Raw genomic sequence first — 17,945 nt, 5'->3', positions numbered from 1 at the left:
CTGAATGTTGAGCTTTAAGCCAACTTTTTCACTCTCCTCTTTCACTTTCATCAAGAGGCTCTTTAGTTCTTTCTCGCTTTCTGCCATATGGTGGCGTCATCTGCATATCTGAGGTTATTGATATTTCTCCCTGCAATCTTGATTCCAGCTTGTGCTTCCTCCAGCTCAGCATTTCTCATGAGGTACTCTGCATATAAGTTAAATAAGCAGGGTGACAATATACAGCCTTGATGTACTTCTTTTCCTATTTGGAACCAGTCTGTTGTTCCATGTCCAGTTCTAACTGTTGCTTCTTGACCTGCATATAGGTTTCTCAAGAGGCAGGTCAGGTGGTCTGGTATTCCCATCTCTTTCAGAATTTTCCACAGTTTATTGGGACCCACACAGTCAAAGGCTTTGGCATAGTCAATGAAGCAGAAATAGATGTTTTTCTGGAACTCTCTTGCTTTTTCCATGATCCAGCAGATGTTGGCAATTTGATCTCTGGTTCCTCTGCCTTTTCTAAAACCAGCTTGAACATCTGGAAGTTCATGGTTCATGTATTGCTGAAGCCTGGCTTGGAGAATTTTGAGCATTACTTTACTAGCGTGTGAGATGAGTGCAATTGTGTGGTAGTTTGAGCATTCTTTGGCATTGCCTTTCTTTGGGACTGGAATGAAAACTGACCTTTTCCAGTCCTGTGGCCACTGCTGAGTTTTCAAAATTTGCTGCATATTGAGCGCAGCACTTTCACAGCATCATCTTTCAGGATTTGAAATAGCTCAACTGGAATTCCATCACCTCCACTAGCTTTGTTCGTAGTGATGCTTCCTAAGGCCCACTTGACTTCACATTCCAGGATGTCTGGCTCTAGATGAGTGATCACACCATCATGATTATCTGGGTCGTGAAGATCTTTTTTGTACAGTTCTTTGTGTATTCTTGCCACCTCTTCTTAATATCTTCTGCTTCTGTTAGGTCCCTACCATTTCTGTCCTTTTTTGAGCCCATCTTTGCATGAAATGTTCACTTGTTATCTCTAATTCTCTTGAAGAGATCTTTAGTTTTTCCTATTCTATTGTTTTCCTCTATTTCTTTGCATTGATCGCTGAAGGAAGGCTTTCTTATCTCTTTGTTATTCTTTGGAATTCTGCAATCAAATGGGTATATCTTTCCTTTTCTCCTTTGCTTTTTGCTTCTATTCTTCTCACAGCTATTTGTAAGGCCTCCTCAGACAGCCATTTCGCTTTTTTGTATTTCTTTTTCTTCGGGATGGTCTTGATTCCTGTCTTCTGTACAATGTCATGAACCTTCATCCATAGTTCATCAGGCACTCTGTCTATTAGATCTAGTCAGTTAAATCTATTTCTCACTTTCACTGTATAGTCATAAGGGATTTGATTTAGGTCATACCTGAATGGTCTAGTGGTTTTCCCCACTTTCTTCAATTTAAGTCTGAATTTGGCAATAACGAGTTCATGATCTGAGCTACAGTCAGCTCCCGGTCTTGTTCTTGCTGACTGCATAGAGCTTCTCCATCTTTGGCTGCAAAGAATATAATCACTCTGATTTTGGTGTTGACCATCTGGTGATGTCCATGTGTAGAGTCTTCTCTTGTGTTGTTGGAAGAGGGTGTTTGCTATGACCAGTGCATTTTCTTGGTAGAACTCTATTAGCCTTTACCCTGTTTCATTCTGTACTCCAAGGCCAAATTTGCCTGTTACTGCAGGTGTTTCTTGACTTCCTACTTTTCCACTCCAGTCCCCTAGAATGAAAAGAACATCTTTTTTGGGTATTAGTTCTAGAAGGTCTTGTAGGTCTTCATAGAACTGTTCAACTTCAGCTTCTTCAGTGTTACTGGTTGGGGCATTCGTGATATTGAATGGTTTGCCTTGGAAACGAAGAAAGATCATTCTGTAGTTTTTGAGATTGCATGAAAGAAGATACCCCCTTATTTTTCCAAAAATTCATCTTATAAGTTAGGCAGTTTCTCATTCATCTTTGTGTTTTCAATGCCTAGCACAGAGCAGCTACCCCAATAAATGTCTATGGTGTTAAGGAAGAAAAGAGGCAAGAAGAAAGGAATTATTTAGAGGAGACCCTGATGACCTACAGAGAAAAGGAAGAGTGCTTAGTTCTAAAGCACCTACCTGGTTTAAGGCCACATGCATCTGATCCACCAAGAAAACATATAGCTCACTGATAAATTTCTGCAGCTCCTCTTGGCTTTCAAATGATGTTGTCTTCAAGTACTTCTCTCTGACAATCTTTACCACAGCATGCTGCAAGAGACACACATCACCATCTGATAACACAGTTCAGCAGAAGACCTCCCTTGAGCTTCTGATCTAAGGCTCATCAGAAACCCAGAAGGTGAACTGATTTTCCTTGGTGACTGCTAGACTGTCGGCTCTCTGATTTTCCTCCAATCAACACACTTTGCGTGACATCAAAGTATGTCTTCATGACATCATTCTTTTCTTGACATTACCATCATCATCAAAATGGTCAATACAGGATTCACACTTTGCAAAGAGAGTCATAAAGCCAAAGAAAACCTTAGCATTATGTTTACGCATTATGTTTCTCATAGTGGCAACATGATTCAAGGGAGAAAAGGAGAAAGGCCTGATCTGAGAGACTGAACAATGGAATCCTGGTTCTAATCCTGCCACTGTACAACCTCATAAATTATTTTACACTTGGTATTTCGGTTTCCTCATTTATTAAATGGATACGTACTTCTGGTATTCTTATCCTACTCCAAAAGAGGATTGAGAGGCCAAAGAGAAATAACAGGGGAAGAAGGTCATCCAGCTACTAATAGCAGAACCAGGGATCAAACTGAGATGCGCCTGTGCCAGCTGAGAAGAGCCTCGTGTCTCCACGGCTACCAGTTGTTTTTCACTTTATTATTTCCACACACTTTCTTTCTATCTGTTTGGTACAGTTTAGGGCACATAGTAAATGTACACAGAGAGGCACTGCAGTGTAGCAAATGCGAAGCCAGATTCTGAGCTGAGTCTGGAGCCAGACTGCCTGAATGTACATCCCACCTTTGACCTTTACTAGCTCTATAATCTTGGGCAAATTATTTAACCAACTAAATACTGCAATTCTCTATCTATAAAATGAGGAGTACCTTTTTCTTATAGTTGTTGTGAGGATGAAATTAGTAAAATATGAAGTATTTAAAAGTCTGTCTGTATACAACAAATACTCAATAAATGTTAGCCATTATTATTTGGGAAATTATTATTAAGTAAACATTTCTCAAATCTTAGTGATTCTATGGGCTAGGAAAATGTTTGCAATGGGAAACAGAAAACTGTCATGGAATCAACACCAGGTACAGAGTGTCTGCCTGCTAGTACAACACGAAATCTGGCCTAATTTCAAGTGAGAAATTCGTTTATTACAGGCTTACACTCAGTATGGATACTGAACCATACCAAGACTATATAGGAGTGGAAGAATGTCTTTAGACATTCTATCATAGAGAACATAGGTAGTTTGCACCAGTAGCAAGAAAGGTAGAGCATAGCTGAACATAACTGGAAAAGAAATGATAACCACATATGCAGAGAAGATGCTTCATAAAAATCCACGGTTTAATAAATTAATATTTACCTTGAGCTGTTCTTTGAAAGCAAAGTATTTTCCAGAGCAATTAAGTTCATAGCTGAGCTGGCACTTCTGCTCCTCCAGGGTTTCACTGTCTATATCATTCCCAGTCTTGACTACTTGTTTTCCAAACATATTGTGATATTCATTCAGAATGGCTCTAGCAATGTTCTTGATCTGCATGTGGTAGTCACTCACTGCCTAGAAAAATACAAAATATCTGGTAAAGGGGCCTCAAAGAGGTCAAGACATGGAAAGCAAGTCTGAAACTTGATTGGGTTTTACATTCAATAATACTTTAGGTATAAATTGCCCTTCTCTTCCCATCTCAGAAACCATCAGCCAAAGATTAAACACTGTATGCTATTCACTGCATGCCACTGGTCAGACTGAAGCATGAGGGAAAATCTGTGAAGCTACACTTTCTCACCCCTTCTGGAAAACATACTGAAGAGCCCACGCCCTATTTTCAAGTGGGTGCACTCAACATCTCAGAGTTTCACCTTGGCCTTGGCACTTACTTTCTGAGCTCCTCCTGTCCTACGGGTAAGAGGTGGCCTTGGAGGAATCATTTCCTTGACCCTGTACCAGAAAAAAAAAAAAAAAACAACACATAAACTTTCCTATATCCAAGTGTATGTTCTTTTATTTCCCACCTCCAAAGGTCTGGGTGAGGGATATCAAAGGTCAGTTGCCCATCACACTTGACCACTATGCTATTATCTCATGTAAGAACCTAGACGTGAACTTCAGAACAGCATATAACTGTGAACTAGGAAGGAAGGTAGGAAGTGACTAAACAGCTACCTGGAAAGTAGCTAAGTTGCACTTCTGGCTAATTTGAGCCCCGGCTTTACCCTTATACATTTTTTTAAAACCTCTTGTACACAAGAAGCTACATGACTCAGGCATTAGAAAGAAACAGGTGTTTTTACTTTAGTAGCTTTTTGTAGCTACTAACAGTAGCTGTTATGACTTTTGGTAGAGTCTCTGAAAGCACAAAGTTTTGGAAGTATAAATGGTACAAGCAAGTGAAAGCTTTTCTTTCCTCTCCAGTAGGAAAAATTGATGCTTTCGAACTGTGGTGCTGGAGAGGACTCTTGAGAGTCCCTTGGACTGCAAGGAGATCAAATCAGTCAATCCTAAAAGAAATCAACCCTGAACATTCATTGGAAGAACTGATGCTGAAGCTGAAGCTCCAATACATTGGCCACCTGATGTGAAGAACTGACTCATTTGAAAAGACCCTGATGCTGGGAAAGATTGAAGGCAAGAGGAGAAGGCAGTGACAGAGATGGTTGGATGGCATCATTGACTCAATGGTCATGAGTTTGAGCAAACTCTGGGAGATAGTGAAGGACAGCGAAGCCTGATGTGCTACAGTCCATGGGACTGTAAAAAGTCAGACACAACTGAATGACTGAATAACAATAAGGATAAAAAGTATACTCTTGGTCAGAATTTATAAGACTGCATTAAGCTACAGTAAAGACATCAAACTTTACGGTGGAAAAAAAAACTTTACAGTGAATAAGAAAATACATTTTACCACTGTTAAACTACTTACACCAAAACTTTTACCTTCCATTTTCAGGAGTTCTTACAAGAACCCAAAAGAAATTAGGGATTTCCCTGATAGCTCACTTGGTAATGAATCCTGCAATGTGGGAGACCTGGGTTCAATCCCTGGGTTGGGAAGATCGCCTGGAGAAGGGCATGGCAACCCACTCCAGTATTCTCGCCTGGAGAATCCCCATGGACAGAGGAGCCTGGCGGGCTACAGTCCATGGGGTCGCAAAGAGTCGGACATGACTGAGCGACTAAGCGCACACACAAACGGAATTATAGTTCTTCCTTCTTATAGTTTCAGATTCCTACTTAGGTATACTATACTGTCTTGAAATTTACCAAAAAACTCACAAATCTAATTTTTCTTTAATAGGTTCTATATATGAGAGAATTCCCTGGTGGTCCAGTGGTGAAGACTTGGTGCTTCCACTGCAGTGGCCCAGGTTCAACCCTTGGTTGGGGAACTAAGATCTCGCAAGCTACGTGGCATGGCCAAAAAGAAAAGAAAAGTGAGAATAGGTTCTATGTAAATTTAGACCTTGCTCATAACTCCTAATTTTAATTCTATCTAAGTTATTAGATAATATATCCATATGATTCAAAATTTAAGAAATATGAAACAATATATAGTAAATGGTCTCCTGCCAGCCTTATTTAGCCACCCAGTCTCCTTTCTAGAGATAATGTTATTCATTCAATGAAAATATATATTAGTGCCTATTATCTACCAGGCACTTTTCCAGGTGCTGGGGATAGAGTATTAAGCAAAGACAAAAATTCTTGCCCTCGTGGCACTTACATTTTAGTTGGGGGAAAAAAGGACAATAAATAAGATAAATATGTTAGTGATATGTTCCACACAGAAAAATAATGCAAGAAGGCAGACAAACTATGTTGCGGGTTGGGAGCAGTGGAGTTGGGAAGCATATTTCACCAGGGAAAGCTTCACTGAGATGATAATACTTGAGTATGACCTGATAGAAGTGAGGAAACAAATCTTGTAGATAACTGGGGTGAAGGAAATTACAGGAAAAGCAAGCAGCAAGTGTAAAGGCCTTGCTGCAAAAGTATGCCTGGCATGTGTGAGCAATAACAAGAGGCCACTTTGGCTAGACCGAAAAAAATGAGGAGAAAATACATGCAGAATACATAGCCAGCCCCCTGTAGGTCATTATAGACTTTGACTTTTACTCAGAGTATGATGGGAGTCACTGGTAGCTTCTGAAGAGAGGAGTTATATGAATTGATTTCCATTTTAATATAATCATCACAGAATGCTATAATAAGAATAAATTGCCCAAATATGGTATATTCATAGAATGAAGTACTATTCAACAATAAGGAAATGAAGTACTGATACATGCTCCATTCTGGATGAACTTTCACAGCATTATATTAGATGAAAGAAGCCAGTCAACAAAGACCACATTGGTATGATTCCACTTAAACGAAATGTTCTAGAGTTGGCAAATTTATACAGACAAAAAGTAGATAAGTGATTGCTTAGGCCTGGGGTACAGGGTGTTGGTAGGGAAATGGCATGAAGGTTGAGAGGAAATGAAGAGGGATTCCTCATATATATGGAGACATTATTCTCCATCTATCTATATATAAAAGACAATAAAGGATACCATGAATAATTATACATCAATAAATTGGATAACCTTGATGAAACAGACAACTTCTTATAAACACAATCAAAGCACTGTGGTACAACATAAGCATAGTTCTAAAAAATTACACATATTTATATGAGAGGTGTGTGTGTGTGTGTGTGTGTGTGTGTGTGTAATACAGAAACTTACAATAACTCCAGAAGGATAAATACCAAGGTGTTAAAAATGGTAATCTTTGGGTGAGTAGAAAGAAATCTGGGTATTTTTAGATACTTTCTTGTTGATTTTTTTTTCTTGCTGATCTTGAAATTTTCAATATTTTTGTAATTGGCCTATACGGCTTTTTTAAAAAGGACAAAATAACGAAAAAAACTTCATTTCAAAAAACACCCAGAAAACTGTCTGCTGCTTAACCCAAGAAAAATTACATTTATGTAGACAAAATGACTTCCTTTAAAGGAAGTCACCTAAATTGTCTTGCAAAACAAGTATGAGAACCATTGCCACACACCTTCTGGCTAGTTCCTCTGGCATTCTCTTCGGAACCAAGGCTTTGTCCAGTTCAATCTCCAACACAATGTAAGTCCCTGCTTCTACATATTGCTGCAAAGACATTTTTCTCTAATTTATTCTTTCCAGGAAAATACATATTCATGAAAAAATTTAAGTACTATAATGCTCACAATATAAATGAGAAAACTGTATATTTAACTATATATAGGGTGATTATGACTTAAAATATTTTTTAGATAGAAAAATAACTGGAAAGAAAGATAGTAATGGTGGGGGGGGGGCCTTCCCTGGTGGTCCAGTGCTTAAGGATCCGACTGCCAATGCAGTGGACATAGGTTTGATCCCAGGTCTGGAATGATCCCACATGCAGAAGGGCAACTAAGCCCATGCACCATAATCACTGGAGCCAGTGTGCCTGGAGCCCTGACTACACAAGAGAAGCCTCTGCAAGGAGAAGCCTGCACCCCGCAGCAAAGAGCAACCCCAGCTTGCCCTAACTAGAGAAAGCCCCAAGCGCAGCCACAAGTAAATAAATAAATAAATATTTTTTAAAAATAGTGGCAGTGGTTATCTCTTGCAGAAAAAGGTTTGTTTTTTTTTGTTTTTTGTTTTTTCAGAAAAAGGTTTTCAGTTTTACTCTTGAAAACATCTACCCCAGTTGAAGTCTTGTTTAATTTGTTCAACACTATTCTTAGAATTCTTTTAAGTGAGTGTCATTCTATCTTCTAGCAAACATCTTTCAGGAGTCTTGCAGCAATAATATCATAACCTTCTGACATTCCCACCCACACCCTCCTAAGTACCATCTATCAACTTCAACCTAGGACATTTCTACCTAGATTTTTGCCAGCATCCTAAATACACCAGGTCCCAAACTGAACTTATCACTCCCCTATAATAACCACTATCTTTATTTTTCTCTAATGATTCTATCATCTTTCCAGAAAGTGAGGCTTGATACCCAAGTTAGCTTTAACTTTTATTCCTCAAATCTCATACCTTGCCTCTGCCGGTTTTTTACTTTCTTTACTGCAACCTTGTCCCTAGATTAAACTGTCATTAATACTCCTCTACTATAAGAAAAACCTATACACTGACATCTGAATCCCCTACCACAACTTCAATCTCTTTTTTCCATATCCTGGCAAGAGTATTGCCCTGACACACTCATGAGGTATTATCTCCACATGACTTAAAAACTTAAATGTGCATCTCTAAGACAAGGCTTAACAGTCCCTCATCCTCCACAGAATGAAGCCCACACTTTTCGGCAAGCCTTTCAAAGCATTTCTAAACCCCACCTCAGTCTCTCTCTTCTTTATCACCTCCTTCTAGAGCCATTACTTTCTTTTCATTTCTCTGTATCATGATTGTGGTGGTGGTGGATTAGTCGCTAAGTTGTATCCAACTCCTGCAACCCCATGGACTATAGCCTTCCAGGCTCCTCTGTCCATGGGATTCTCCAGGCAAGAATACTGGAGTGGGTTGTCATTTCTCTACATCATACACTGAATTAACATACCCTGAGTTCTGCTACCTTCTTTGTGTCTTGACTCAAGTTATTCTCTGATCCTGAAATTCTTCTCCTTCCGTCTCCATTGGCAGAGGGTTCCCTTTATCTTTCACTACTTAGCTTGGATGCCACCCCTCCCTGAAGACTTCTGAGACTGCCTCATCTGACTCCTGAGTTCACACAGCGCCTTCATTTGCACCTCTGCTACAGCAGTCTTCAAGTGTCTTACAGTTAGTTATATACCAGTCTGTTTTGCCCACTAGAGTGTTGAGTGTCCTGAGAGCATATGAATAAATGCTGTAGATGATAAGTATCTCTACATCCCTAATAGTGCTTAATAAGCATAATTAATGAGACATAATTTTTTAATGCTAGGAAGGACCTCGAAATTAATCTGTTATCCACTCATTTTAGAGTCTCAACAAGACAAAGACATGACCTTACTCGAGTAAGCTAGTCATGGCAAATATGGGATGGTTACTCAGAAAATGAATTTTCCTGAGCATTTTCCACTGTATGATACAATCCTGCTTAGAAAGGACTGATGGATTCAAACTTCATTTTCAAACTCTTCATGCATAGTTACCTGTCCTTCTGGATTGTTGCAAAGGGAGGGTTCAATTTCCAAAGGAGTATCTGAGCTCTGAGATTTTATACTAGGTACTAGCTGAAACAAAATAAGCACGCATCAAAAATTCAATTCTTACACGGTCTCCACAACAGCAGGAGCAAGGAACATTGTGTTGCATCAAAACATCAATTAAACTGAAGCAATGCATCAAAAGAGAAATCAGTGCAAGCCTCTGGAAAGTAACAAAACCAGCAAAATCGTCAACTTCTCGACAACCTACCACATCCCCAGGCCTAGGCTTTCCTTCCATATCCTTTTCTTTGACTGTTTTATCCTCTTTCAGGTTCTTAGAAACAACTGGTTTAGACACTGGAGAATTAATTCCTCCTACTTTATTATTCTGAATCAAATTATGGCCAGTATCCCGGAACAAGCTAAATAAACACTTGGTCTGAAAAGAAACGAACAAAAAATGTAATTACTCACAGGCAAATGAAACAAACTTAAAAAAAAAAAAAAAAAAACCTTTATATTTTTCTTATTGAGTTTTTTAAATTTTTACAAATGTTGTGTTGGTTTCTGCCACACAACAACACAAATTAGTCATAATTGTATATATGTCCCTTCCCTCCTTAGTCTCCCTCCTTTCCCACATCCCACCCCTCCAGGTCAGCACGAGCACCAGACTAGGCTCCTGCGCTACATAGCAACTTTTCCCCAGCTATCCCTCTCACCCGGATAGTGTGCATATGTTGATGCTACTGTCCCCGTTTGCCCCACTCTCTCCCTCCCCTGTGTTCACAAGACCATTCTCTACATTTGTGTCTCTTTTCCTTCCCTGCTGTTCATCAACATTATTCTTCTAGATTCCATACATATACATTAATATAGTATATTGTTTTTCCCTTTCTGACTTACTTCACTATGTATAATGGTGGAGAAACTTCTGAGCACATTATTCTTTAACATCATGTAGTTTTCCAGATCATTTTAGTATAGTACAATCAGAGATAAACAGAAGCTAAAAAGCTTAATTGCCTTGCCATATGGGCATTCATAGAAAATTAGCTGCCTACCCTAGTTTTTTTTTTTTTTCCTACCCTAGTTTTTAAACTAGTAAGAGAAATTTCACCCTTGCTTGTTTTGGTTTCTCATAACTTGGTACCAGAAAGTGTTTAAACTTTGACACATAATTTCAGATTAAGCAACAGAATTTATTTCTGTACAAGAAATATTGTCTATCGAAATACTACTGGTTTATCACTTATAATTGGAAGAATAGTGCAAGTTTAAAGTAAAACTATGCATGGGAAAATTCAAACTATAGATAAATAACTAGAAAAGGATCTTAAAATAATCTTTATAATTAAACAACAAAGATGAATCTAAATGTAATTTATGATAAGTGAAAGAAATAAGACTGCCCTCCCCCAAAAAAGAGGGGAGGAGTGGACAGAGGAGGGAGAGAAGGGTAACAGATGAGGGTAATGGAGATTTTCATTTCATGATTGTGGTGATAGTTTCACATATGCAAACCTACATTAGAAGTTTTACATTGTACACTTTAAATGTATGCAATTTATATATATGTTTGATTCAGGATACAGGATGCTCGGGGCTGGTGCACGGGGATGATCCAGAGAGATGATATGGGGTGGGAGGGGGATCCATGTTTGGGAACTCATGTACACCTGTGGTGGATTCATGTCAATGTATGGCAAAACCAATACAGTATTGTAAAGTAAAATAAAGTAAAAATAAAAATTTTTTTTAAAGAGAAAAAAAATATATGCAATTTATATGTCAGCTATACCTTAATAAACCTGCTAAAAGATAGTAGGGCAATATTAAAGAAAAATTATGAATACTAAATACTACTCACAATCCTGCCACCTCTACCATAATTGCTGTATTTCATATATTCTAAGATGCAGATTTTTTTCAAATGTTAACATCTCTGGAAGAGAACATTTCATGTGAGTGGTATTACACAATATGCAGTCATCTGTGGCTCCTTTCACTCAGCATAACGTTTTTGAGGTTTGTCCATGTTACAGCATGTGTCAGTAGTTCATTCCTTTTTAAAAAGAGCTTTGTTGTTTTGTTGTCCATACAATTTACCCATTTACAGTACAACCAAAATTCCATGATTTTTTGGGGAAAAAAATCTGCTTTCCAGCTCTAAACAGCATCTTCCTATGAGAATCTGTTTTTCTGCTTGGTTGAAACAGAATGAAGCACTTACAATTTTGGATCTTTTCTGTTTAGGCTAGGGGGATGGTACTAAAGACTGCTAGCCCATGAATATTAAAAACGGAATTCACTGGGCAACATCTAAGCAAGCTCCAGAATGGAACAGACAATCAACAAAGGTGAAATAAGGTTCCGTTTCAGCAGCAAGTTCAAAAGAGACAATGAAATGAATTCTCCCAGTTTGCTCTGGAAAAATAAAGTTCAATGATTTTGGCATATTACATTAATTGTAGTTCATTCCTTTTTACTGTTAAATAGTATTCCCTAGTACTCCTCGGAAGGAAAGTTATGACCAACCTAGAGCATGTTAAAAAGCAGAGACATTACTTTGTCAACAAAGGTCTGTCTAGTCAAAGCTATGGTTTTTCCAGAGTCATGTATGGATGTGAGAGTTGGACTATAAAGAAAGCTGAGGGCTGAAGAACTGATGCTTTTGAACTGTGGTGTTGGAGAAGACTCTTGAGAGTCCCTGGGACTGCAAGGAAATCCAACCAGTCCATTCTAGGGGAGATCAGTCCTGGGTGTTCATTGGAAGGACTGATGCTGAAGCTGAAACTCCAATACTTTGGCCACCTGATGCGAAGAGCTGACTCATTGGAAAAGACCTTGATGCTGGGAAAGATTGAGGGCAGGAGGAGAAGGGGACGACAGAGGATGAGATAGTTGGATGGCATCACCGACTCGATGGACGTGAGTTTGGGTAGGCTCCGGGAGTTGCTGATGGACAGGGAGGCCTGTTGTGCTGCAGTCCATGGGGTCTCAAACAGTCGGACACAACTGAGCGACTTAACTGAACTGAACTGATTCCCTAGTATAGATGTGCCACAGTTTGCTTATTGATTCACTAGTTGTGGGCATTTGGATTGCTGTGACATTTTAGCTATTATGAATAATGCTATCAACATCCATATACATGTCTTTGTGAAAACTGCAGGTTTTCAGTTCTCTTGGTAGGTTCCTAAGAATGGCTACCCACTCCAGTATTCTTGCTTAGAGAAGTTCATGGACAGATCATGGGGTTGCAAAAAGTCGGAACACGACTGAGTGACTTTCACTTCACTTCACATGGTAAACCTGGGGAATCCCAGGTGGCTCAGCAGTAAAGAATCCACCTGCAGTGCAGGAGATATGGGTTTAATCCCTGGGTTCGGAAGATCCCCTGGAAGAGGAAATGTTAACCCACTCCAGTATTCTTGCCAGGAAAATCCCATGGACAAAGGAGACTGGTGGGCTTCAGTCCACAGGGGTGCAAAGACATGACTGAGCACACACACATACACACATATGGTAAGTTTAATATAGATTATGTTTATATTTAATGCAGATTGTCTTTATTAAAATAATTCTGTTTATTAAATTATTAATTATAAACATAATTATTAAACATAAATTAATTATGTTTAACAAAGATTTTCTAAATAGTTGTTCTGCCAAGTATTAAGAGTAAAATATTGAAATTTCTAAATGTTAACTGCCAAATTGCCTATTACCTCTTTCAAATCTGTTGAGTTTGGCTTCATGCATAATGAGGTTCTGTTGTTAGATGTACATACATTTATTAAACATGTATTATATATAATAATCTATAATTTATAAATCTTAGCTTCCTGATTAACTGACATGCCACGCTATATCTGTAATAATATTACTCATCTTGAAGTCTATTTTATCTGATATAAATATAGCCACTTAGCTCTGTTTCTATTTGCATAGTATATATTTTCCATCCTTTTACTTCAACTTATGTCTTTGAATCAAAATGTATTTGTTATAGATAGCATATCATCGAATCTTGATTTTTTATTGAAATATAGTTGATTTACAGTTGTTAGTTTCAGGTATACAGAAAAGTGACTCAGTTACATACATTTTTCAGATTATCTTACATTATAGGTTACTACAAGATATTGAAAACAATTCCTTGTGTTCTGAAGCAAATCCTTGCTGCTTATCTATTTTATGCACAGTAGTTTGTTAATCTCATACTCCTAATTTACCCCTCCCCTCACTTCCTTTCCCCTTTGTCAAACATAAGTTTATTTTCTAAATCTGAGTGTATTTATGTTTTGTATATAGATTCACTTATATTATTTTTTAGATTCCACACGTAAGTGATATCATATATTTGATTTCTTAAATCCCGACTTTTTAAAAAAATCCAATCTCATAACCTCTTTCCTTTCATTGGTGTGTTTAGACTACTCACGTGTTATTATTAAAATATTTTTATTTATATTTGACATTTTGCTATTTGTGTTCTATATATCTTGTCTTTTTTGCTCCTCTGTTCCTCCTTTAAGTGCCTTTTTTAAATATTAAATAAATATATATTTTCTTTTATGCATGTGTATGGTGAGTGAGCGAGTGCTAAGTCGCTCAGTCATGTCCAACTCTTTGCGACCCTACTGACTGCAGCCTGCCAGGCTCCTCTCTGTCCATGGGATTCTCCAGGCAAGAATACTGGAGTGGGTTGCCATGCCCTCCTCTAGGGGATCTTCCCATGCATATGGTACCTACACACACACTTTTTTTAGTGGTTGCTTTAGAGATCACAATATGCATCTGAACTAATCACAATCTATTGCACATTGAGCCTAACTTAATTCTTGTAAAAATGGAAACTTTATTGTACTACAGCTCCATTCTATCCTCCATCCTTTATGCTACTATTATCGTATATAAGTTATATCTATGTTATGCTTCCAAAATGTGGTGCTAGAGAAGACGTTTGAAAGTCCCATGGGCAGTAAGGAGATCAAACCAGTCAATCCTAAAGGAAATCAACCCTGAATGTTCATTGGAATGACTGATGCTGAAGCTGGAGCTCCAATACATTGGCCACCTGATGTGAAGAGCTGACTCATTGGAAAAGACCCCGATTCTGGGAAAGACTGAAGGCAGAAAGAGAAGGGGATGACAGAGGGTGAGATGGTTGGATGGCATCACTGACTCAATGGACAAGAGTTTGAGCAAATTCCAGGAGAGAGTAAAGGACAGGGAAAGCCAGGTGTGCTATAGTTCACGGGGTCGTGAAGAGTCAGACACAACCGAGCGACTTTCACTTTCTGAGTAAAGGGAGGAGGAGGTGGCTTAGAAGCAGATGTTGGTAAGAATGCCTCAAACTCCACAGTTTTTCATGCATTAATACTTCTCAGTTTGTTGATGTCTTTGGTCCATTTCCAGAGTGCTGAAATGGCATTTTGTCAATGTGTTGAGCTTCATAGTTGCTTCTAGGGGGAGAAAATTTGACTACCTTGTCACTCAGACATAGCCAGAAGTGATTCCTCTCAAGTATTTTTCATATATTTAAAAAATTATGATTATGTATTTATAAAAAGTTGTGATCATAGTAGATGTAGTTTTACACCCTTTTTCATTTAACAGACTATCACATGTATCTGTTCATGTTTTTTAAGTTTTTCCTAAGAATAATTTGAATAATCTTCTTCACATGCATATAATAAAAGTCATAAATAAAAATGTCTGTGTGTCACCTATATCTCTAGTGCTTTATGTATTTTATCTCTTTTAATATGTAAAACAATTATAGGAAACAAGTACTGTCTCCATTTTACTAATACATAAAATTGAGAGAAATTTAGTCACTTGCCGTAAGTCAGTAAATGGCAGCTAGTCTGGAAGTTCCAGAATTCAATCTAGAAACTGCCTGACATCAAAGCCTATAACCTTTTGATTATGATATACTGTTTCCCTCACCCAGAGCACCTTGAAACGACTGATAGGATAAAGTAGTTTATATTTTAGGAATAATAGTCATCATTCTGATACATATTCAAACATTTCCCCTTATTTTTTAGGTACATTGTAATTTGGTTTGTGGTGGTTTCTTCTATGTATGCTGCTGCTGCTGCTAAGTCACTTCAGTTGTGTCTGACTCTGTGCAACCCCATAGACGGCAGCCCACCAGGCTCCTCAGTCCCTGGGATTCTCCAGGCAAGAACACTGAAGTGGGTTGCCATTTCCTTCTCCAATGCATGAAAATGAAAAGTGAAAGTGAAGTTGCTCAGTTGTGTCCGACTCTTCGAGACCCCATGGACTGCAGCCTACCAGGCTCCTCCGTCCATGGGGTTTTCCAGGCAAGAGTACTGGAGTGGGTTGCCATTGCCTTCTCTGTCTTCTATGTAAGGGAGATCTTTATTTTTTGGCAATCTAAATCTTTTACACCTTTCATTCTTCTCAAGCACAGGAAGTCTTCCCTTAATTCATATATTTAATTAATAGCCACTTCTATATCTATAGACTTCACATTTAACTCACTTTAGTAAACTCACTAGGAATTTATCATGATCTATGCTATATGCAAAATTTTTGCTTCCTTTTTTGCATTTAATTATCTACAAAGCATTAATATTTATCTTTTTAAAAAATTTTATTTCCTAAGTATATATACTTCATTACTTTCTTTTCTTGCTGCACTGGGTCTTCACTTGTGCACTAAGCTTTATCTAATTGTGGAGCGTGGGGGCTGCTCTCTAGTTGAGGTGCCAAGCTTTGCACTATGGTGGCTTTTTTTGTTGTGGAGCCCAGGCTCTAGGCACGTAGGCTTCAGTAGTTGTGATGCACAGACTTAGTTTCCCTGCAGCATATGAGATCTTCCCGAACCAAGGACTGAACCTGTGTCCTGTGTTGCAAGGTGGATTCCTTAACCACTGGACCACCAGGGAAGCCATAATGCTTATCTTTTTAATGGGTGCGGTTCCACCATTTTTATTTACAATAGTCTATTAATCCATCCTGTATTATTAGACATTTAATCTTAAGTTTAGTTTTGCTATTATTGATCCCCAAAAGTTTTCATGAATATAAGGCCTTTGATACTATTATTTATTTCAGACACATCCCTATAAACCTGACTTCTGATTCAAAGGATACTTATACAGAGCTTATTACTCATTTGGTTTTCAAATAGAGATGATGGGTCTTTCATGACTCTGTTATTGAGTAATAGCTGTCCTAATAATGCTGAAATAGTAATGTGTTTTTATTATTGATTTTTATAAAGCTGCACTTTCTCCTAAGAAGCAACATGATAAAACTGATCTTTCTCTTAAATAAATAATTTGTATTTTAACATCTGAAAATTGCAAGAACCATATTACAGCTCATTAATCAGTACATGGATTTAAATTTTTGCATACTGAACACAATAGACTTCTTACATTATTCTAAAGATTTTGTGTCCAACTTGATTGAGGTAAAATTGAAATATAGGCTTACTTTAGAGATACTGCAGGTTGGTTCCAGACTACATCAATAAAGCAAATATTGCAGTAAAGCAAGACATGGATTTTTTGGTTTCCCAATGCAAATAAAAGCTATGTTTACACTATACTGTAATCTATTAAGTGTACAATAGCAATGTCTCAGAAACCAATGTACAGATCTTAATTTAAAAATACTTCTTCACTTAAAAATACTTCTTCACTTCTTCACTAAAAAAAGGCCAAAATGATTAGATTCATAAAAACACAGATCACTATAACAAATAAAACAATAATGTTTGAAATACTGTGAGAATGAACAAAACGTGACAGAGACACAAAGTGAGCAAATGCGGCTGGAACATATCACCCACAGACTTGCTTATCTCAGGACTACTACAAACCTTCAGTTCGTAAGAAGAAAACACAACATCTGTGAAGAATAATAAAGCAAAGCACAATAAAATAAGGTATGCCTATACAGGAGGCTTCCCCAGTGGCTCGGCGGGTAAAGAATCTGCCTGCCAGTGCGAGAGAGACAGGAGACGTGGTTCAGTTCCTGGGTTTGGAAGATCCCCTGGAGGAGGGCAAGGCAACCCATTCCAGGATTCTTGCCTGGAGAAGTCCATGGACTGAGAAGCCTGGTGGGCTACAGTCCAAAGGGTCCCAAAGAGTCAGATCTGCCTGAGTGACTACACACGCACTCATGCCTATATCAGTTCAGTTCAGTCACTCAGTCGTGTCCGACTCTTTGCGACTCCATGAACCGCAGCATGCCAGGCCTCCCTGTCCATCAACAACTCTCGGAGTCCACCCAAACCCATGTCCACTGAGTCGGTGATACCATCTAACCATCTCATCCTCTGTTGTCCCCTTCTCCTCCTGCCCTCAATCTTTCCCACCATTAGGGTCTCTTTAGATGAGTTAGCTCTTTGCATCAGGTGGACAAAGTACTGGAGTTTCAGCTTTAGCATCAGTCCTTCCAATGAATACCCAAGACTGATCTCCTTTAGGATGAACTGGCTGGATCTCCTTGCAGTCTAAGGGACTCTCAAGAGTCTTCTCCAACACCACAGTTCAGAAGC

At 38.4% G+C, this 17,945-nt stretch overlaps 1 protein-coding gene across 1 annotated transcript in view; it reads right to left on the bottom strand.

Annotated features, from left to right (window-relative positions):
• Window positions 1–17,945, bottom strand: part of CFAP70 (cilia and flagella associated protein 70) — an 80,104-nt gene that overhangs the window by 36,520 nt on the left and 25,639 nt on the right. The window contains exons 11-16 of the mRNA XM_005699201.3: window positions 9,666–9,836; window positions 9,401–9,481; window positions 7,300–7,391; window positions 4,125–4,185; window positions 3,610–3,804; window positions 2,130–2,261 (exon numbers count right to left, since the gene is read on the bottom strand). Of these exons, the coding sequence (XP_005699258.1) occupies window positions 2,130–2,261; window positions 3,610–3,804; window positions 4,125–4,185; window positions 7,300–7,391; window positions 9,401–9,481; window positions 9,666–9,836 (732 nt within the window). The remainder of the gene's footprint in view (window positions 1–2,129; window positions 2,262–3,609; window positions 3,805–4,124; window positions 4,186–7,299; window positions 7,392–9,400; window positions 9,482–9,665; window positions 9,837–17,945) is intronic.

The sequence above is a fragment of the Capra hircus genome, chromosome 28 (assembly GCF_001704415.2).
Source record: "Capra hircus breed San Clemente chromosome 28, ASM170441v1, whole genome shotgun sequence".
Lineage (NCBI taxonomy): Eukaryota > Metazoa > Chordata > Mammalia > Artiodactyla > Bovidae > Capra > Capra hircus.
The sequence above is the reverse complement of the archived record's forward strand: the minus strand, read 5'-3'. Positions and strand labels throughout refer to the sequence as shown.